Here is a 20,419-nt window from a genome sequence, read left to right as displayed (position 1 = left end):
TGTTGTGCATCTGCAGTGTCCCTCTGATGGCACTGCAGCCCATCCAGATCATACCAGCTGCTCCAAGCACAGGCCGGGAGAACTGGCTTGCAAAGCAAGGTGGTGCCAGGGGCACAGTAATGGGCCAGGCTCAATGCTGCAGCCCTCAAAAAGCTTTACTGACCTTGGGCAGGACATCTGACTCCATTCATTTGCTCCAGGGCAGATGCCTTCAGTGCTGGCCAGTGGATACAGTGGGGAGCATCTCTGCTCTGCCAGCACTACACCACGATGCTGGCTGCAGGTAGAAGCTGGGCAGTGGTCCTGTGCTGGCCTGAGCTTGGATTGACCAACCAGAAGCCCTTGGGCCAGTCCTGCCTGTTCAGTTTGGCACTGGATTGGATCAAAGCAGCTGCAGGAGATCAACACCTGCCCTTGTAGAGATCAGATTCCTGCTGGGAAGCACGGGAAAGCCGATCACTGGGAGAATCATAGAATCATAGAATAGTCAGGGTTGGAAAGGACCTTAAGATCATCAAGTTCCAACCCCCCTGCCATGGGCAGGGACACCTCGCTCTAAACCATATTACCCAAGGCCTCATCCAACCTGGCCTTGAACACTGCCAGGGATGGAGCATTCACAACCTCCCTGGGGAACCCATTCCAGTGCCTCAGCACCCTAACAGGAAAGAATTCCCTCCTTATATCCAATCTAAACTTCCCCTGTTTCAGTTTTAACCCATCACCCCTTGTCCTGTCACTACAGTCCCTAATGAAGAGTCCGTCCCCAGCATCCCTATATGCCCCCTTCAGATACTGGAAGGCTTGACCTGTAGGACCTCCCTGTTCTCCTGGCCTCCTGCTGCCCTAGAGCTGGTGCTGTGCTGTTACCAGTGCTCACACACCTATTGCATGCACACAGTGCTGGACCAGAGCAAACAGGGGTAGGACAGAGCGAGCTGGAAGAAGCCAGCAGTGCCAGAGCACACCCCTATGCCTGTGCCAGGCCAATCTCCTTCCTCACAGGGTGTTTGGGGCAGACATCTCCATAGTCCCGTTGTCAGGGCACAGTTGCAGCACTTTTCAGGCTGTTCATGCTCTTTGTCCCGCACACTCACTCAGAATTGTCTGGTTTTCCCTGCCTCCAGTTGGAAAGGGGCCTCAGGCATTGTCCTTCCACTGGAAGCAGCGCTCATGCCCATGGATGCTGCCATGGAGCGCGATTCCTTTGGTGTAGTGGTGCTGAGGTGCTGGGAATGCTTCAGGGAGCAGAGGGGCTGCTCTGTGTTTGGGAAGGAGCTGGAGGGCTCCCAAAGCCTGGATGCTGGATGCTGGCCCGGGCCTTCTGGCAAGGAGCCGATCTGGAGGGGAAGGAGGTGAGGGGCACCCACAGCCTCAATGGGCTTTGTGTCTGAGCCCCATTGACCCCGGCAGCAGGAAACAGGAGCGCTAAATGTGGGCTGGGCTTGGCTAAACTGGGTTGAGATAGCACAAGGGGAAAGCTGATGCTGGCTGCTGTGAGGAAGGGGGGTCTGCTTCTGCAGCCCCCATGTCAGATGGGGTGGAAAAAGGCAGCTTGGAACAGGGCTGCTGTTGTGAACAGAGGGATTGTGGTCTGGGGGCTGCATTTGGATGTGCAAGTCAGAGAGCCACCTCTCAGCCTGGGGGATGTAATAGGAAGGACTCACGTAAGTCCCACTGTGATGGACTGGGAAACAGGGGACATCAGTGACGGTCCCAGAGCAGTTACAGCTCTAGGGATGCTCAGTAGCTGCTTCTGCTCCATCCTGGTGGAACAAGCCATGGGAACTGGGCAAAACAAATGGGATATGGAGCTGTTGGAGTCCAGAGGAGGCCATGGAGATGCTGCGAGGGCTGGAGCAGCTCTGCTCTGGAGCCAGGCTGAGAGAGCTGGGCTGGTTCAGCCTGGAGAAGAGAAGGCTCCTGAAGGGGAGACCTTAGAGCAGCTCCAGTGCCTAAAGGGGCTGCAGGAAAGCTGGAGAGGGGCTTGGGACAAGGGCCTGTAGGGACAGGCCAAGGGGAATGGCTTGAACCTGCCCGAGGGGAGACTGAGCTGAGCTCTTAGGCAGAAGCTCTTCCCTGTGAGGGTGCTGAGGCGCTGGCACGGGGTGCCCAGAGAAGCTGTGGCTGCCCCATCCCTGGCAGTGCTCAAGGCCAGGTTGGACACAGGGGCTTGGAGCAAGCTGCTCCAGTGGAAGGGGTCCCTGCCCGTGGCAGGGGTTGGAGCTGGAGGAGCTTTAAGGTCCCTTCCAACACAAACCAGGCTGGGGTTCTGTGATTCTATAACCTGCAGAGCTGTCTGAAGGGTTTTCCCTGACCTGCACAGGGGGACAGATCCATAGGGCATCGCTCCCCATCCTTCATCCCCTGCTCACTATCCCTCCTCCCATCACCCCACTCTCCCAATGAGAGCTGCAGCAGCAAAGCGCTATCTATTTCCTGCTGCAGTTGCAGAAGGCAGTTGTTCAGTTGATTCTCTCCCCTCTCCTTGGCATCTGGAGCTCTGAAATACGAGTTCACGTCTCCGGTGGGATTCTTACCCCCTCCTCTCTTTCAAAGGCTGGATTTTTTTATTTGAAGCCTAATGAAACAATATCCTGTCCCGAGTGAATCCGAGTTCATGGATTCCTGAGACAAGGCAGAAGCATTGGCCGTGCTCCAACCCCCTAAAGTCCAGTTTGAGCAGCTTTTGAGGGAAATGAGAACTGGCTGGACAGGAAGACCATGGCCTGGCCCTGGGAAGGGCTGCACCCATTTGCTCCTCGTAACCAAACTGGGATCAGCTGGAAAGGACAGAGGTGCCTGGTGTGGTGTTTGAGCAGTTCAATGCATCCATCCATCATCCATCCATCATCCATCCGCCATCCGTCCGTCATCCACCCCCAGTGCCCTGCTCATTATTAGGAGCATTCCCATATGTTGAAAGCTCTGTGTTTAGTTTGGAGAATGAGTTCCTTGGCTCCTTCCCTTCTCTCCCTTCTGGTATATTTGGAAGGGGGACAAGAGGGGTGTTCCCAGCACCCCCAAGCCTAAAGCTGGGGAGCACGTGGGAATTCTGTCCCTTCAGCTACTTGGGGTTGGGATGATGAACAAGGGGGGGCTTTTCTTTGCCTTTCATGCAAGGCAGGGTCTGGGGGACCTGCCTGGACCATGTGTCTGGGCTCACCGTGGGGAGGAGGTGGAGGAAAGATAGGGTTTGAGTCCTGAGCATCTGGCTTGTGGTTTGGGAGGGCAGGAGATGTGCTGGAGATGGGGGCTACAAGGATGCTGGAGAGGGGCTCTTCATCAGGGACTGCAGTGATAGGACAAGGGGTGATGGGTTCAGACTGGAACAGGGGAAGTTCAGGTTGGAGATAAGGCAGAAGCTCTTCCCTGTGAGGGTGCTGAGGCGCTGGCACAGGGTGCCCAGAGAAGCTGTGGCTGCCCCATCCCTGGCAGTGTTCAAGGCCAGGTTGGACACAGGGGCTTGGAGCAAGCTGCTCCAGTGGAAGGGGTCCCTGACCATGGCAGGGGTTGGAGCTGGAGGAGCTTTAAGGTCCCTTCCAACCGTAACTATTGTATGTGTTGTAGATGTGTAGAGATAGACATCATTTTGTTTCCTTGCCATCACCCAAAACTTGGGGGAACGTGGCTTGGAAGTGTGTGGAGAAGATGCTGCTCTATGAGATTTTAGGACCTTTACATTGGCTTGGAAGTACAATGGGATTAGCTGTGACTGTGATTGGATTATCTTATCCTGTGGTTTTTGAGTGGGCTTTTTCCCCTCTTTGTGGTCATCTGGTCTTCTGACCAATTAGAAGTACCTGAAAGATTTGCTTGATGGAAGCATCAAGGAGAAATCCCCCGGCCACGACTGTGCCAGGGCTTTGAATGGGGCTGGTTGGGGTGAGGTTTCCCACCTGGGGCAAACTGCAGTGTGCAAATTGGGTTTAGTCCAGCCTGGGCTAAGGGTGGTGGTACCCATGCTCACCAACACCAACATCTACACGTGTTGTGGGCATCCATGGGGAGCTGAACTCAGGCTTGAGAAGTGAGTTCTCTTGTCTTAATTTGCTGATAAGGCCAAGGTAGTTCCTTATATCCTACACGTTGTCCTCAGATTAAGCCTTCTCCTGTGACTTGAATACATATAGCATAAAAAGAATCAGTGGATTAGAGGACTGCTTCATTGCCGTGTCCTCCAAAGCAATGGGAAACATACTCTGAAGCACCAAAAATGGATTTAGGACTTATTTATTTATTACATTTTGCTTTATTCCCCATTTTCCTTTCAGCAATCATCATTTTACCAGCTCCTGCACGCAGGCTGGCCGGTGAGTACCGCTGCCAAGTACCTTACCCTGTGGTTTGCGTTTTCTCTTGGCTTGGTCAGCTGCATTTTCTTCTCTCCAACCCCTTTCACAATGAGATCTACTTTACCAATGTTCCTCTTTCGATCCAGAGGAAACCCGGAGCCCCCGGGCCACCAGGGCATCCAGGGAGAACAGGGGCACCTGTAAGTAAGAAATCCCCATGTCCTCTGTGTAGTTGAGTGATGTTTGCCTTTCTGGGCAGGGAATAGAGCCCATGTCCCCAGTCACGTGCACTGGGCTGCTCTGCAAAGGGTCTCTTTCTGGTGGCTCCTTGAATGCTGCAATTAAGGGCTTTGGGATTGGGTTTCAAAGAGGCCACATTGCTTGTCTGCTTCCCACCAGAGGGCAGGTGATGGATGACACCAGACTCCCTGGGTTGTGTTGGCAGACACAGCCTCTGTCTCTGCCAGCTGAATGGTGCTGGCTTATCTTCCCCAGGGAATCAGGTTCCTGCCCTGTGTTTGGATGGGGATCATGTGGAACCCTCCCAGAGGCACAAAACCAAGCCAGGGAATGGCTGATGAAGCACTTGTGTGGGGCCAGCTGCAGGCTGATGGCTCTGCAGCCCCCGGGATGCTGGGTCATGCTTTCTCCCCATCACCCCTGCTGCCCTCAATGGCATGAAGCAAAGGAAAGGAAGGCAAAACTCCTTGTCCTGACCTTCCATAGGGCATCATAGAAAAGGGGGAAGCAGATCTGTCACCACCCCAAATGAGCCCTGGCCACAGAGCCCACAGAAGTGGTCAGGGTGTGCTTAGGGATGCGATTCCTCTGCTCTGCCCTGTGTGAGGCTGCCTCTGTGCACGTTGTCCTCCCATGATGGGCTCCGTGAGCTGCTCTCGGCATGGGGCAGGATGGGGGGGGGATGTTTGGTGACTTGATCCCTGTTTGTGCACAGGGACCCTGTGGAGACCCAGGGGAGCCAGGGGAGAAAGGCCGCCGGGGGTACATGGTGAGTGGGGTCCTGGGGAGGGGGTGCGGGGAGAGCCTGGTTTGGAGAGGTTCAATGTGAGGCTGTGCTGGGGGATGCTCGGAGACCCTGCCCCGCTTGGATCAAGCGCTGGAGCTCCGGGTGAGGAAGAACTGCACGGGCAGGTTTGGTGCCTGTTCGGGAGCCGGGCAAGGAAACGGGTGCCTGGTTTGAAGCGTGTGGGAGCACAAGCCCATGGCAGAATTCCGTAAAATCCTGGAATGGTTTGGGTTGAAGGGACCTTAAAGCTCCTCCAGCTCCAACCCCTGCCGCGGGCAGGGACCCCTTCCACTGGAGCAGCTTGCTCCAAGCCCCTGTGTCCAACCTGGCCTTGAACACTGCCAGGGATGGGGCAGCCACAGCTTCTCTGGGCACCCTGTGCCAGCGCCTCAGCACCCTCACAGGGAAGAGCTTCTGCCTAAGAGCTCAGCTCAGTCTCTCCTGTTTCAGTTTGAACCCATCACCCCTTGTCCTATCACGGCAGTCCCTGATGAAGAGTCCCTCTGGAGCATCCTTGTAGCCCCCTTCAGACACTGGAAGCTGCTCTGAGGTCTCCACACAGCTTCTCTTCTCCAGGCTGAACAGCCCCAGTGCTCTCAGCCTGTCTTCAGATCACTCCCTGCCCTCTCATGCAGCCGGACACAAGCTGCCACAGTTGTCCCAGCACAGCTTGGTGTCCCCCAGCACCCCTCTGCCTCTTGCTCATTTGTTCTGGTTGCTGCTGGGCTGCTCCAAAGGGACAGCAGAGCCCATCCCACTGCTCTTCATCTCCCTGCTGGAGCAGCCACCTTCCCTCAGCCTTCCAGTGTTTCCCACCCTGCATAGCATCTCCCATTAACCTTACCCACGGCACCGTGGTTCTCTTGGCTCCCTCTCAGCAATGACCTTCCTTTCCTCCTGCCATCATTGTCACCATGCCTTCCTCCCCATAACTGGACTTGCTTTCCCTCTGGCTTGAAAAGAGGAGCCAAGGAAGGCTGGGTTTACATGAACTGATGCTGAAGGCATCAGGAGCAGGACATGGGCCGGTTCTGGCAGCTGTGTTGGATCTTTGAGCTCTAAAGCTATGACAAAAGCTAGAGTGAATTCAGGCACTGTGTGTCTGCTCTCCATCACACATCCTGCTCCCAGTGTCCTGTCCCACTCTCCTGCAGCAGGGATGCACCCCAAGGATGCTGTTTTACCAGCTGCCAACATCTGGAAGGCATCAGTGGCTCTGTGAAGCCGGTGGAGTGTAAACACTGGAGTCCATCAATGCAGCTCAACCAAGAGGTGCCAAAGCTCTTCTCAGTCTTCACATAAACAGGATCTGGGAGGGGAATCAGCAGTTTTGGGGGGGATTAGCACAGGAATGGAAAGGAGCAAATTCTTTCCACCCATCGCTGTCCATCTGCAAGCCCGATGGCTTTGGGTTGAGGGGCTGCGACATGGCCACAGCCCTGCCTCCATCCCCCTGCTCTCCTGCTCTTGCTTTGGCATCTCCTGAAGGCTCTAAGGGGCAGGTTTCCAATCAGGAAACTCAGCTCAGTTTTGTGCTCAGCTCTTGACCAGCCTGGGCTGGGTTTTGTTGAGGTTCACGTTCTAGACCTTGGGCCAAGAGGTCTTCGATGCCTGTTGAGGCTCCAACAGATCTCTGCTCTCTGCTCTCATTGACCAGGGGATGCTGATGTGATGACAGCAGGGGTGAGGAAGAGGAGGAGGGATTTAATCCACCTGCAGCAGCCCCTGAGGGCACGTTGGGTTGGGTTTGCCCATGGTGTGTTCTGCATCTACTGAGGCTCCCCTGCCCCAGAGCACAGCCTGAGGTGCAGTGCAACCCAGGTCTCCTTCCTGCAAGGTGCAAAGAACAATATTGCCCAATTGCAAGGCACAAAGAAATATTCCCCAGAGCCAGGACTGGATGTGGAATGGGGTAAAAAAGCTGCCTTTTGGGCTGGTGCCTCAGACATACGTGGCCACCAATGAGCTATGGGGATGAGCATGGCTGCTTGAGAGGCTGAAGGCCTTGGGGAGGGAGATGGCAAAGAAAACCTGCCCCAAACAAGCTGCTGTATTTTCACAACCACATTCCTCACTTGCAGCTGCACCTCCCTTCAGACTCTGAATTTATAACCTAAAACAAAGCCCAGGTTTTGGACTTGGCCCAAATGTCCCTGAGTTGTTGAGAAACCCAAGCAATCAAAGGGATTTGAAGGGAAATCTCTTTGTTCCAGACTGCTTTAACCTGCCTTAATTTACAATTGCCAGTGAGCTAAGGGGTAAACACAACCTACACTTGAGCTTTAGCTGGGGATGCCCAGCCCAGAGAAATCTGCTTAGGCTCTTGCACCTTTGGATGCCAGAGAGGGACTCTTCATCGGGTCCTGTAGGGAGAGGCCAAGGGGAATGGCTTGAACCTGCCCGAGGGGAGACTGAGCTGAGCTCTTAGGCAGAAGCTCTTCCCTGTGAGGGTGCTGAGGCGCTGGCACAGGGTGCCCAGAGAAGCTGTGGCTGCCCCATCCCTGGCAGTGCTCAAGGCCAGGTTGGACACAGGGGCTTGGAGCAAGCTGCTCCAGTGGAAGGGGTCCCTGCCTGTGGCAGGGGTTGGAGCTGGAGGAGCTTTAAGGTCCCTTCCAACACAGACAGGCTTGGCTTCTTTGATTCTGTATGGGAAAGCATCAGATATTCCTTGGAGTGTTGGCTCCAGTGCTAAGCAGATGGAGAAGGCTTTCACTTGACCAGTTAATGCACAACTTCTTCCTGGCCTTCCGCTTCATTCCCTGCTGGTTCTGGTCGGAGATCCTGGGCGCATCCACATCCCAGTGTTGGGATGCACGAAGCTTCTCCCCCAGCCATCCCTCCCCATGCCCTTGTGAGGAGGCAGGGGCAGGCAGGGCTCAGTGTTTCACTTACTGGTGTCATCCTCAAGTGGATATTTCACATCTCCGTGCTGGGCTCTTCCCCCACAGGGTGAAGCCGGGCTCCAGGGCTCTCCAGGACGCTCCGGTCACCCTGGCTTGGATGGCAAACCTGGCTTGGATGGGAAACCGGGGCCATGGGGGATGCCAGGAGAGCAGGTGAGCCATGGGCGAGCAGGGCCATGGGGTGCCAGTGCTGGGATGGGGAAGCTGCAGCCCTAAGCCTGCATGGAGGATGGTGGCAGGGACTGGACCACGCTGGGAGGGTTGGGGCTCTCAGCAGCCCCCTGCAGCCTGCGCTGGGGTGGCTGTGGGCAAAAGGCAGCAGCTCCCAGTGCAGCGGGGCTGGAACTGGGTATGGATGGGAAGCACTGGGCAGCCCCTCAAGTGCTCTGCTCCTTCCTCCCTCTCTGCAGGGGCTGCAGGGCTTCCAGGGTGACCAGGGGCTGGCTGGGGAGAAGGGAGAAGAGGTAAGCGAGCTCTCACTGCCCCAGTCCCCATGCGGGCACTTGATGCCAACAGCAAGAGCTCTGTGTTACTGCCTCTGTTGGTACTGCACCAGCAGTGCCTGGTATCCACATCACTGTGTTTCCAGGGGCTTGGCAGCCAGGATGTCAAATGTCCATAGAAAGACTAAATACTGGTGTTTTGTCACCTTTTTTTCTCCCTAAGTGTTAGTTATAATTTTGAGGAGATTTTCGGCTCCTCTTCAATCTGATCATTATGGGATGTTTGAAACCCACAGTCTTCCTTTTGAAACAGCAGTGCCATGTGGTTTATCATCTGTCTTTTCTGGCCCATACTTTGTGATGCTTGTGAGCATCATCCCAGCATCCATACAGAGCATCTCTTTCCCTCTCCGTGCTTGAGCACTTGGCAGCTGCTGACACAGGAAGCATTGAACCACTCATATGGGCCCATGAGGTTTTCTTTTCCTTCCCCACTGCCTCAGTGTGAAGCTCAGGGCACCCAGTGCCCTCCAGGGCACAGGCAAAACGGCCATAGCCCTGCCACAGTGCTGCCATGGGCACCCCATCCCTGTCCCCGTTACATGTGGTGTGGTGCAGCACCAGCTTGGCACGCAATGGGGTGGCCCTGTGCTGGGGATAATCCAGGCTTCGCTTCGGGGGTGCCTCATTCAGCACAAGCTTGAGGGTTCCATCCCCCTGCAGCATCCCTTTGGGGGAGCGCAGCAGCCACGTTTGGGCTCCTGATGGTCCAGCTCGGGCTCACATGTCCTTGTTGTTCCCGGTATAGGGTTTCTTGGGTGACCCTGGACCAGCTGGGGAGAAAGGAGAGAAGGGAGTGAAGGTGAGAGGGTGTCTGCCTTGCTGTGCCCTTCCCTACCATGGCCCCCAGCCCCAGGCCGTGCTCTCCTCCATGCCTCTGCCTGCTCTTGGCTTTTCCAGGGGGTGAAGGGAGAAAATGGGCTGCCAGGTCCTGCCGGGCTTCACGTGAGTTCACAGGGATGCTGGGGATGTCTCATCCCCACCGCGCCGGGATTGCTCCTTCCTCCATCCCCTTTGCTTGGTGGATGCTTTGATGTGCCCCAAGCCCCATCCCTGGCTCCAGGCCACGTTCTCCTGCCTTTGGGCACAGCCTGTGTTTTCCCTGCTCCTCCTGCAAGGGATGGGACAAAGGCAGGAGGGTGACTCACTGACCCCTGCTCCCGGCTTTTCTCCCAGGGGATGTCAGGTCTGAAGGGTGCGATGGGCTTCCAAGGCCCTGTGGGGCCAGAGGTGAGTGCTTTTCCTTTCTCTGTATCACCAGCCCCTCTGAAGAGGTGCAAGAACCTGCTGCTCCCCATTGGAAAGATGGGGACTTGGCTTTGCCTGCCATTGCCACCCCTTTCTGGTTTGCTCTTACTAAAGAGTGAACCCCAAGAACTGGACCTAAACTAAACCCCAAGAGCTGGACCTAGAACTAAACATCTGCATCTTTGTCCTGGAGGTGGCTCTTATTAATGGGGATACTGCTCCAGAGCAGCCAGGCACGTTCCATGCTGATAACAGGAGCATCCCAGCTCATTCTGACTGGTGATGGAATGAGCCACTGCAGAGCACATTGCATGAGGGTTCCTTTTACATCACCACCTTCAGCTGAGCTGAATTCCAGGCTGACAGCCTCTGGGTTGATGCTCTCAGCACCCTGATAGCTTTAACTGCTGCCATGTCTATGGGAGGCAGCCAAAGGGTCTGCAGAGGATGTATAAGGGAAGTTGAAGTGGTTTGGGGGTGGTGAATGGAAGCATCTTCCAACATGAAGGGACAAGGGAAGCCAGGGAATGGCCAGGGAGCTGTATGAAGGGGCATCATGTAGATGATGCTTGATGTGAAGACCAAAAGGAGAGGATGAGGACAAAGCAGGCTGGCAAACAGCATCCTTTCTGTCCTGCTGCAGGGAGAAGGTGGCTCAGTGGGTCCCCCAGGCCCTGCTGGCCCCAGGGTAAGTCACAGCTTTTCACTTCAAACCATTGCCATGTCATGGGTGCTGGCTGAACTGGGGGAGATGCTGCCATGTAGAGGCCACCATGGCTGGGATGTGCCACCACGTCCTGCTTGGTTTCACTCCTTGGGCTGATTTATACCTGAGATGTGTCTGCTTAAAGAGCAGCCTCCTGGTAATGGGGAGCAGGGAATGGCAGAGGATAAATGGTGTTAAAACTCATGCACATTGGGAAAACCCCATGGGAGATGCCTTGGGAGGTCCCACCCCATCTCCTGCTCATGGTGCACGTGGCTGCAGGGCCGAGCATGCTCTCCTGTTGCAGGGAGATCCTGGCCAGCCAGGATCCATTGGTTGCCAAGGTGTCAATGGCTCTCAGGTGGGTCTGCCCCGGCTCCCATCCTCTGCCACTTGGGATGTCCCAGCCACTGCACTCATCCTGTCCATCCCTGCTCTCTCCATAGGGAGAAATGGGTCCTTTTGGCTTGCCTGGCCCCCGCGGCCCACAGGTGCGTACATGAGCAAACCTCTTGGTGATGTGAGCTCTTGGGGTCTCCTCCAGTGGGGCCGTGATCACATTTGGGATGATGGGTGCAGGGCTTTGATTCTAACAGCATCTCCTCACCGCTGCTGCTTTGCAGGGACCACAGGGCTTGCAGGGCAGACGTGGCCCCCCTGGCCCCAGGGGCACGCAGGTAAGTGGGTGCTGTCCCTTGTCTCCAAGCTGTGGGTACCTCCATTTGCTTGCTAAGCAAGGAAGGAGCTGTTGGGTTTGCCCCCCACCGTGTGCCTTGCAAATGGGTGTGAAATCCTGGTCCCCGAGGGTCTTTGTGGCCGCCTGGGTTGGTGGGAATGGATAGGAAGGTTTGTGTTACATGGGCAGGGTGCTAGGGTGGGATGATGGGGATGTGTGACAGGCAGCTCCTGGGGCCCTGGGTATGTTCCTATGGGCTGGGGTCTCATCTGCAGAGCGGGATAGTGAGCAGCATCCCAAACCTCCCATTGCCTTTGCTTCTTCACAGGGTCCGGCCGGGATGGAGGGATCTGCTGGTCCCAAAGGAAACCCTGTAAGAGCTTCTTGCTGCCTCGCTTTGACTTTGTGGGGATGAAACCTGGGCTCGGAGGGACCTGAGAGCTGGGGTTGAGCTGTCCTGGCCCCTGATGTGGAGGGGATCAAGGGCTGCAGAGCTCTCCAGTGAAGCCTGCAGGTCCCCAGCAGGCGGGGAGGGGACGCGGTGGGGATGGGATCTCTCTGCCCATCACCTGTGACCTGATGCCAGCTCTCCTCCTGCAGGGCACAGACGGTGTCCCCGGGGTGAGGGGACAGCAGGGACAGGAGGGGCCTGTGGTGAGTCCTTGGGAGCGGGTGGCTTGGTGCAGGATGCTCCCTGACGGCGGGAGGATGCTCTGCTCCCCCCTGCACCCCCAGCTTCCTGTGGCACAAGGGCTGGGGGTGATGCCCCGTCCCTATGGCCACGCTGCTCATCTCCAAACCCCACAGCTCCTCCAAGTGCTGCTTGCAGCGACCTCGACTTGCTGCTTTCCTATGGGTTTACCAGCAGAGATGCCCCAGCGCTAACCCTGCCTGTCCCTTCCTTGGTGCACAACTGGGTGCACCCATGGGTGCTGGGCTGCCCTTTCCAATGGATAAGGAGGCTGGGGCAGCCTGAGCTTCCTCCCTCCTGCCCCTTCAGCATCCCAGCAGAGCATGGCCCCTCATCATAAAGTCCTTTCCAACCCAAACCATTCCCTGATTTGCTTCTCATATGCTGAGCCCTCAGCGCATCACCCCCACGAGTTTCCCTTTGTAACCTGCATTTTGTGTCTCTCTGAAGGGGTTTATTGGCCTGCCAGGTTCCAAAGGCACCCAAGGAGAGCGGGTGAGTGATGCTCCCATGCCAGCCCTGCTTGGGATGCAGCAGCACCGTGTTAGAGCAGCCCAAAGCACCAGCTCCGAATCCTTTGCCTGTGTTTAGACTTCTGAATAGCTGGCAAGTGCCACTGGGGCTCGCTTTGTAACAAGGAGCTTTCAGACCCAGCAGTGTGTCCTGAGATGCTGTCTGAGGCACGAGGGAAGTGGGGCTGCTTTAGCCTGTGTTAAAGGCCATGGCAATGAGGACAAGGTGCTTGCCATCCTTGTGCTGTATCTGTGCTGCCACCACCCGCTGCTGCAGGCACGGAGCTGGGGGGCATTGGCACAGGGTACTGGGGGCACGAAGAGTTTGGGGGTGAAGGAACCAGAACCCTGACACCCCCCCTGCTATGAGGAGATGCAGATGTACCTGCTCCCAGCTCTGAAACCCCCTCTGATCTAAGTGGGGCAAAGCTGACTTCCTCTGGGGCCAGAGCCAGGTCACAGCACGCTTTGGTTGCAAGGAGGGGACAACAGGGTTTCCTGATGCATCCTCCTCTCTGCTGCTCCTGCAGGGCTCTCGAGGTCCGGTTGGAGCCAAGGGGGACCTGGGAGCCAAAGGACACAAGGTACCACATGCATGGGCTGGTGGGGGCATCCCTTTTGCTGTTCCAGCTGATGGATGGGGGCTGCTGTGGTTGTTGAGGGACTCGAAGGCTTCTGAGGGCTGTAAGAGCTGGGCAGCTCAGGCTGTGCATGGTCCTACCCACGCATCCCCCTGCCCTGCTCTGGCTTGCTTTGGCTGTCCAAAAGTGATGTATTGCCTCATAGCCACTGCCTCAGGGATGCTCTTAGGAGGGTTGTGGGGTGCTCACCCACAGCAGCCCCATGCCAAAGGCTGGGTGTGCAGCAAGCAATGGGCTCTCAGGGGTTCCTGCCCTGGGAAGCGGCTGTTTCAAGCCCTGGCTGTGTCTTATTCCTCCAAGGGTCCATGTGGAGCACAGGGAGCAAAAGGACCCCCAGGGATCCGGGGCCAGGTCGGTTTGCAGGGCTTCCCGGGCCCCCGAGGAGCAGCAGGGCCCCAGGGACCAGAGGTAGGTGCTGAGGCTGGTATGGGGAGGGGACAGCCCTGAGGGATGCCCATGGCGCATCACTCCTCACCTGGGCGATGGATGCTGTGCCTTGGTGCCTGCCCAGACTCCCTCTTTCCCAGCCCCTGCTCCCCTCCAGCAGCCCAGGCATCTCTGCCACCCCGCTCTGCCTCTTCCTCCTCCTGTGGGCTTAAGGCTCTGTGCTGTCCCCAGCTGAAAGCCCAACAGGCAGCAGTGCTGGTCCTTCTGTGCTGGTTGGGGTGGTGGGAGCTGGTGTGGACTAAGGGAGCCCTTTAACAGCATCTCCCTTTGTGCTGTTTGGCCATGGGGAGCTTTGCTCCAAAGGCATCCCTGGGGTATCGGGTGCTTGACACCAACACAGCTTTGACTTGGCTGCACCAGACCCCTCCAGCTGCACCCCCATCACTGACCCCATCAATGTGAGGCACTGGTGAGGTCACACCTCGAATCCTGTGTTCAGTTCTGGATCCTCACAAGAGAGACATTGAGGGGCTGGAGCGGGGCCAGAGAAGGGCACTGGAGCTGGTGCAGGGCCTGGAGCACAAGTGTGATTGGGAAGGGCTGAGGGACCTGGGGGGTTCAGATGGAGAAGGCTCAGGGGGGACCTGATGGCTGCCTCCAACTGCCTGACAGGAGGATGGAGCCAGGAGGGGCTGGGCCCTGCTCCCAAGGAACAAGGGATGGGACAAGAGGAACCGGCCTCAAGCTGCACCAGGGCAGGTTTAGATGGAGCTGAGGAACAATTCCTGCCCCAGAGGGTGCTCAGGCATTGGAACAGGCTGCCCAGGGCAGGGCTGCAGGCACCGTCCCTGCAAGTGTTCACACAGCGTGGAGACGAGGCCTCAGTGCCATGGGTTAGGGGTGGCCTTGGCAGTGCTGGGAACGGTTGGATTTGATGCTCTTAAAGGGCTTTTCCAACCTGGTTGGTTCTGTGATTCTATGGCTCTATGGAATGAGCTGGTGGGTCCAGCAGTGCAAGGAGAGGGTGGCTTTAGGCAGGGGATTGATTTCCAGCAGGTCCAAGGGCAGCTCAATTCTGCTGCCTCTGCCCAAGCACCTTTGCAGGGTTCCCACTGCTCCAGGTCAGCACAGGGATATTGGGAGCTCATGGGATGCTCTCCTGACCTGATGCTCATCCCTGGCTCCTGCCCAGCTCTGAGGTCTGTGCTGCTGCTCTCAGCCCTGACCATCACCAGACACAGGAGCCAAGCTCAGCAGCACCAGGGACCCACAGAAACAAGGCACTGCATTTAGAGTGCCTTTCCCTGCTCTGTGTGCAGGACGGACAGGCCCAGGCACAGACCAGTCTTTGTGCCTGGAACCTCAGCCAGGCTGGCTGCGCATCTCGGTGGCTCCCAGCTTCCCAGAAGAAGGAAAAGGGGGGATGATATTTTCCCACCCTCCACAGCATCCCCCTGCGAGTGCTGCCCTCCCCCTCAGGGGATGCTGGGGATGCCTGCCTCCATCTGCTCTCACATTTGCTATTCAGGACGAGAAGCAGATCCTCCAGCTCTCCGGGAGATGGGGATGCAGCTCGACTCCTCTGCTGCCGCACAGCACCGGGCTGGAGCTGGGATTGGGGCTGTAACAGAGCAGGCAGGGGAGTCCACACACCAGTCCCTTCAATTGCCTTTCAGTCCATCAGCAGGAACCAAAGCTATTCAACTGGGATGTTTTGGGCTCACACTGACCCAATGAGCTCCCCTGGCCGGTTTTATAAGGCTCCTGAAGGGGAGACCTTAGAGCAGCTCCAGTGCCTAAAGGGGCTGCAGGAAACCTGGAGAGGGGCTTGGGACAAGGGCCTGTAGGGACAGGCCAAGGGGAATGGCTTGAACCTGCCCGAGGGGAGACTGAGCTGAGCTCTTAGGCAGAAGCTCTTCCCTGTGAGGGTGCTGAGGCGCTGGCACAGGGTGCCCAGAGAAGCTGTGGCTGCCCCATCCCTGGCAGTGTTCAAGGCCAGGTTGGACACAGGGGCTTGGAGCAAGCTGCTCCAGTGGAAGGGGTCCCTGCCCGTGGCAGGGGTTGGAGCTGGAGGAGCTTTAAGGTCCCTTCAACCCAGACCATGATTTTATGATAACTCTGGTGTCAGGGGAAGCCCCCATCCCCACCCGAAGCTCGACTGGTGCCCCAGGTCACGTTGCCATTCAACTGATGTCACTTCCAGCCACCCTGCACAAGGCAGGGATGGATGGTGGCTGGGGCAGCAGTCAGAGGAGAGGGGCTGCATTTACGTGCTGACTCCTATCCTCTCTCCTGGCAGGGGGAAGAAGGGCAGATTGGTCCAGTGGGGCTGAACAGCAGCGAGGGACCCAAGGTCAGTGCCAGTGTTCACTGTGGGCCCTGGTTCTCATGGGCTGTGCCCATCCTGGGGTGCAGGACAGGGATGAGGCCACCCTGCCCATCAGCTCCAGGCTGGGCACAGCATCATGATCCAGCCTCTTGGCACACTGCATCCCATGGACTGTATCCCTGCACACACAACAGCCATGCACTGACCTGCCAAGGTGGTTGGATGGATCCCTTTGGTGCTCACGGTGGTGGAGATGCTGGAGGATGCCTGCAGCATTGCCTAAAATGACTGTGTATCCCTCTGTGTGAATTTCAGGGAAGCCAAGGACCTGATGGCCCCAGGGGACCCCCAGGACCACGGGGAGCCCGGGTAAGTAATGGGGCTCTGGTACTCATCACTGCATCTTGGAGCATCTTTGGCTGTGGGAGACTGAAACCACTTTGGAGACCCCTCACTGTGCAGCTTGGGCTGTGCTGGGGCTGAGCCACAGCACCTCCAGGCACCAGTTTTGCCCCACATCTGCAGGTTTATTGCTGGTAGAAGCTGGTTTTCTTAACACTCCTGTTTTGCAGGGCCGTGTGGGTCAGCGTGGGCTGGTTGGGGTCCCGGGGCTGCCTGTAAGTAGATGACCCATGTCCCTGTGGTGCCATCAGCACTGGGTTAGGGAAGCTGGTTCTTGGGACGCAGCATCCTGGGATGGGGCTGGCTCAGAGCGTCTGGCTCTGCTTAGGAATTTGCACAGGATAAGCTGGGAACAAGCAGCTTTTGCAGCCTGCATGGAGTGTTCTGACACCACCACTCCCCTCTTAACACCCAGCATAGGAAATGCAGGAAATAACAGCTTTTAAAGCAGACTCTGTCATCCAGCGTCGTGTTTGGTGAAGGAATAAATAGCTGGGGCAAGGGGGGGAAGCAAGGTCGAGGTGATGGGAATGGGTTTCCTCCCACACTCGTGTTATTTCCCAGCGATAGCATCCAAAGGTGGGATGGAGCAGGGAGGAGCTGTGTGGGGATGAGCTGTGCATTACTGAACCCATGGCTCAGTACAGAGCAGCACCCTAGGGACCATTCCACTGCGGATGTGCCACTATGCAATACTGGAGGGAGGCTCTGGGGTGGATGATTCCTGCCATAGGCTCTGCTTTCCTGAGATGAGATTCTGCTTCCAGGGCTCGCGGGGCATCCCAGGAGCAGAAGGCACAGAAGGAAAGCCTGGTACACAGGTTCCCATCCTACACTCTGTACTTGACAAGGGCTGGAGCGGTGGGTTGTAGCGAGAGGGGGAGCTGAGCCTAATGGGGATGGGGGGAACATCCCAACCCCATCATCCCCATGGCCATGTGGGTCAAGAGCTTGACACTGTGTTGCACCTTGCCATGATGGCAAGGCACTGGGTCGCTGTGGTGGGACTGGGAGAGGCTGCTGCTCCCTCCCCATCCTCATCATCACCTGCTTGTCCTGCAGGGTCACCCAGGGACCATGGGCAGCTCGGGCAGGAGGGGAGCACCGGTGAGTTGAGCTGCATGGATGGCTGATTCCCTTGCTGAGCATCCCCTTGCTCAGCTCAATCCCCTTGGGATGTGCCTCAAAAGCATTTGGGTGGGATGGAGGGCAAGAGGTGTTTGGCCCTGATGGAGCAAGACCAGGAAAAGGTGCTCCTCTAGGGCAGGGACCTTCTGAGAATGGTGCTAAGGGGTGAAGGAGAAGGAATGGTCCTATTGCAAAATGACTTCTCATCCCTGGTGCTGCTGTCCAGAGCAGGGCCAGCACAAAGCCTGGGCTGGAGGCAAGTTCTCCTTTCTGTAGGATTGTTGGTATCTGTCAATCTTTGTTCTGAAATGCAAAAGGAAATAAACCCTGGCACTTCCCTCTCTGGTTTGGGTTGGTGTTGGACCATGTCAGGAGAGAGCATTTCCATCCCTCCTGCTTTCCCTCCATCACTCGTCTTCTGTCCTCTCCTGCAGGGTTCTGCTGGCTTGCAGGGGCCCCATGGGCACACAGGACCTCCTGGATCCATAGTAAGGACACAATAAAGTCCCTTCTGCATGAACTCTGCATTTTCTTAGGTGGGAAGTCAATAGGGCTGGTGCCACTGGTGGGGGAAATGAGACTTTCCCACCTTGGGAATGAGCAGGGTATCAGGGCATCCAGAGGACTTGGTCTTAACGTCGTTAATACACATTAAAAAGCCTCAATGGCAGAAACAGCTGGGGCAGAGCAGGATCATTTCCCAAGAGATTCAGGCTGTCCAAGGGACTTTGCATGTTCTCGGGGTCTCCATGGGGATGGCAGCCCATAGAAAACCTGGGAGGGGATCAAAGCTACCTCCATCCCAGGTGGAAATGGTGGTACAGGTTCAGGCAGGACAGTCCCTTGTCTTTGGCGACCCAGAGCAGCTCCTGTAGCTGGAAGAGCTTCTCCCTTAGAGCCTATTCTTGGATGGGCTTCGCAATGATCCCAAGGGTGGAATTGTCACCTTCCCTAGCGGCAACCCCAGCAGAGAGCCAGCCATGGGGTGCTGCTGTGCAGGAGCCACCAGGACAGGCCATGATGGCAGAGTCTGGTCCCACCACCCCACTCTGGACCAAGTGATGCCCACCCTGAGCACAGAGGCAGCAGTGGTGCCTTGGTGGGGCTGGTTTCATCTCAGCACCTCCATGACACCTCCTTCCCAAATGTTTCCAAAGGGCTCTCTGGGAAAACCTGGACCTGATGGAGACCCAGGTTCCCTGGGCCCAAAGGTGAGAGCTGGGGCTGGTTGGAGCAGTGATGGTGATGGACAGCCCTGAGAGGCTCTTGGCTGCCATGGGGACACATGGGGGGACCTTGGGAGTTCAGATGTGAACACCAAGGGTAAGAAGATGCCTGTGGGCATCCCGGGAGCAGAGGTTTGTTGATGCCTCCTCTTGCCTGGCAGGGGCTGCCTGGGAAGCCTGGCTTGGAGGGGCCGCAAGGACCTGTTGGCACCTACGTAAGTGACAGCCCCAGGCAGCGGCAGGGCTCGGGGTGGCTCCCAAGGCTCCTGCAGTGCTGGGGTCCTGCCTTTCCCTGGGCTCAGCCTCAGCATCCTCCTCCTCCCAACCCCTTGGAGATGCTGCCTCCTAACTCCACGCTCTCCCCAGGGCTACCCAGGACCTGCTGGTGACCGTGGGAGGCCAGGGCGCAGGGGGGACAAGGTAGGGCTGGGAGATCCAGCACCAGCACAGCAGTGAGGGGATGCACTGGGGTGGGAGTTCAGGCTTTGGAAACAGGGAGCAAAGGAAACCTCTTATCGCCTCACAGGGAGAAAGGGGAGCCCAAGGCCCACCGGGATTCCCAGGAAAAGCTGGCCCTAAGGTGAATGCTGATGCTGCCACCCCCGTTAACTCCATCCTGCTGGAGAAGCACTGAGCAAAGTCACCTTTGCTGGGCTGAGGATGGGAAATGGGAAATCTCTGCCATAGGCATCAATGGGCTGCACACTGGGGAGAGGGGAGCAGTCAGGGATGCGTGTGGGGCTCTGATGGCACTTTCCTCCCCAGGCCCTGCCAGGTCCCCCTGGTCCACGAGGTCCTCCTGACTCTCAGGTAGGGCTTCTTGTGCTTCCCAAGCCTGTCTTGCTCCTCTCCCTCTGCCTGTAGATGGGCAACACTCTGCACTACACACCATGTGCTACCTATAGCACTGGCAGCATGGATCCTGGAACCCTTTGCAGGACCCTGGTCCTGCTTCTTGCTGGCTGGGTTTGTCCTGATGCTGCACAGACACGACTGAGGTGGCCCAGGCACACGTGGATGGTGCAAGGACACCCAGCTCAGGATCCCCTGTGTCCCTTTGCCATGGCCATGCTGTTGAGCACCCTTCTTGTTTCAGGGCAGAATGGGAGACCCAGGTCCTCGAGGACTTCCAGGGCTGCCTGTAAGTAGGAAAGCTGTAGCTGCAGAGATGCTCTGCAGGCTGAAGTTGGGTGGGATGAAAGATAGGTGTCCCCTTTGGAGGCAGCTTCATCCCTGGGCTGGTTGTGGGGCAGAGAATGACCCTGCATTGGGTAGCTGGGTGGTGACAACCAGGGATGGGGACAGAAGTGTCCTCCTGCACCCACAGTGATGAGGCACCAGCACCCACCACATGTAGGTGGTACCATGGTGGACCGACTCCTTTAGGCATGGGGCTCCCATTGGCACTGCCCTCCCTGCACCCTGTGCTGTGTTTTGGGTGCTTAAGTGGTCTTTTGGCCTTGCAGGGCATTCCTGGCACACGGGGCCTGGACGGCATTCCCGGGAAGCCTGGCTCAGCAGGAGAAACAGGGGCTCCTGGAGCTGCTGGTGCTGCTGGTCCGTTTGGGTACCCGGTGAGTGCAGATGCGGCTCCTTCCATCGTTCCCAATACAACCTCCTGCCTCAGCTGTAGGATGGGGTGCAGGAATTGTGCTGGAGCTCGCTGAAGCTCCTGCAGGAAGCAAAGGGAAGAGGAAGGGAAGCTGGTTCATGGCTTCTCTGCCCATGGTGTGCTGGGGCATCCC

The 20,419-nt window shown here is 57.1% G+C and overlaps 1 protein-coding gene across 1 annotated transcript in view; it reads left to right on the top strand.

Moving 5' to 3' along the window:
- Positions 1 to 20,419, top strand: part of LOC133212006 (collagen alpha-1(I) chain-like) — an 80,023-nt gene that overhangs the window by 48,852 nt on the left and 10,752 nt on the right. Inside the window, exons 11-40 of the mRNA XM_061352989.1 lie at positions 4,275 to 4,313; positions 4,442 to 4,495; positions 5,251 to 5,304; positions 8,271 to 8,378; positions 8,636 to 8,689; positions 9,477 to 9,530; positions 9,629 to 9,673; positions 9,905 to 9,958; positions 10,620 to 10,664; positions 10,990 to 11,043; positions 11,129 to 11,173; positions 11,306 to 11,359; positions 11,687 to 11,731; positions 11,959 to 12,012; positions 12,500 to 12,544; positions 13,092 to 13,145; positions 13,503 to 13,610; positions 15,889 to 15,942; positions 16,234 to 16,287; positions 16,491 to 16,535; positions 17,088 to 17,141; positions 17,383 to 17,427; positions 17,883 to 17,936; positions 18,606 to 18,659; positions 18,836 to 18,889; positions 19,041 to 19,094; positions 19,201 to 19,254; positions 19,440 to 19,484; positions 19,771 to 19,815; positions 20,141 to 20,248. Coding sequence (XP_061208973.1) covers positions 4,275 to 4,313; positions 4,442 to 4,495; positions 5,251 to 5,304; positions 8,271 to 8,378; positions 8,636 to 8,689; positions 9,477 to 9,530; positions 9,629 to 9,673; positions 9,905 to 9,958; positions 10,620 to 10,664; positions 10,990 to 11,043; positions 11,129 to 11,173; positions 11,306 to 11,359; positions 11,687 to 11,731; positions 11,959 to 12,012; positions 12,500 to 12,544; positions 13,092 to 13,145; positions 13,503 to 13,610; positions 15,889 to 15,942; positions 16,234 to 16,287; positions 16,491 to 16,535; positions 17,088 to 17,141; positions 17,383 to 17,427; positions 17,883 to 17,936; positions 18,606 to 18,659; positions 18,836 to 18,889; positions 19,041 to 19,094; positions 19,201 to 19,254; positions 19,440 to 19,484; positions 19,771 to 19,815; positions 20,141 to 20,248 — 1,686 coding nt within the window. The remainder of the gene's footprint in view (positions 1 to 4,274; positions 4,314 to 4,441; positions 4,496 to 5,250; positions 5,305 to 8,270; positions 8,379 to 8,635; positions 8,690 to 9,476; positions 9,531 to 9,628; positions 9,674 to 9,904; positions 9,959 to 10,619; positions 10,665 to 10,989; positions 11,044 to 11,128; positions 11,174 to 11,305; positions 11,360 to 11,686; positions 11,732 to 11,958; positions 12,013 to 12,499; positions 12,545 to 13,091; positions 13,146 to 13,502; positions 13,611 to 15,888; positions 15,943 to 16,233; positions 16,288 to 16,490; positions 16,536 to 17,087; positions 17,142 to 17,382; positions 17,428 to 17,882; positions 17,937 to 18,605; positions 18,660 to 18,835; positions 18,890 to 19,040; positions 19,095 to 19,200; positions 19,255 to 19,439; positions 19,485 to 19,770; positions 19,816 to 20,140; positions 20,249 to 20,419) is intronic.

The sequence above is a fragment of the Neopsephotus bourkii genome, unplaced genomic scaffold (assembly GCF_033783945.1).
Source record: "Neopsephotus bourkii isolate Nb327-2 ecotype Australia unplaced genomic scaffold, CSIRO-AGI_Nbou_v1 NB_659, whole genome shotgun sequence".
In the NCBI taxonomy this organism is placed as follows: domain Eukaryota; kingdom Metazoa; phylum Chordata; class Aves; order Psittaciformes; family Psittacidae; genus Neopsephotus; species Neopsephotus bourkii.
The sequence above is the reverse complement of the archived record's forward strand: the minus strand, read 5'-3'. Positions and strand labels throughout refer to the sequence as shown.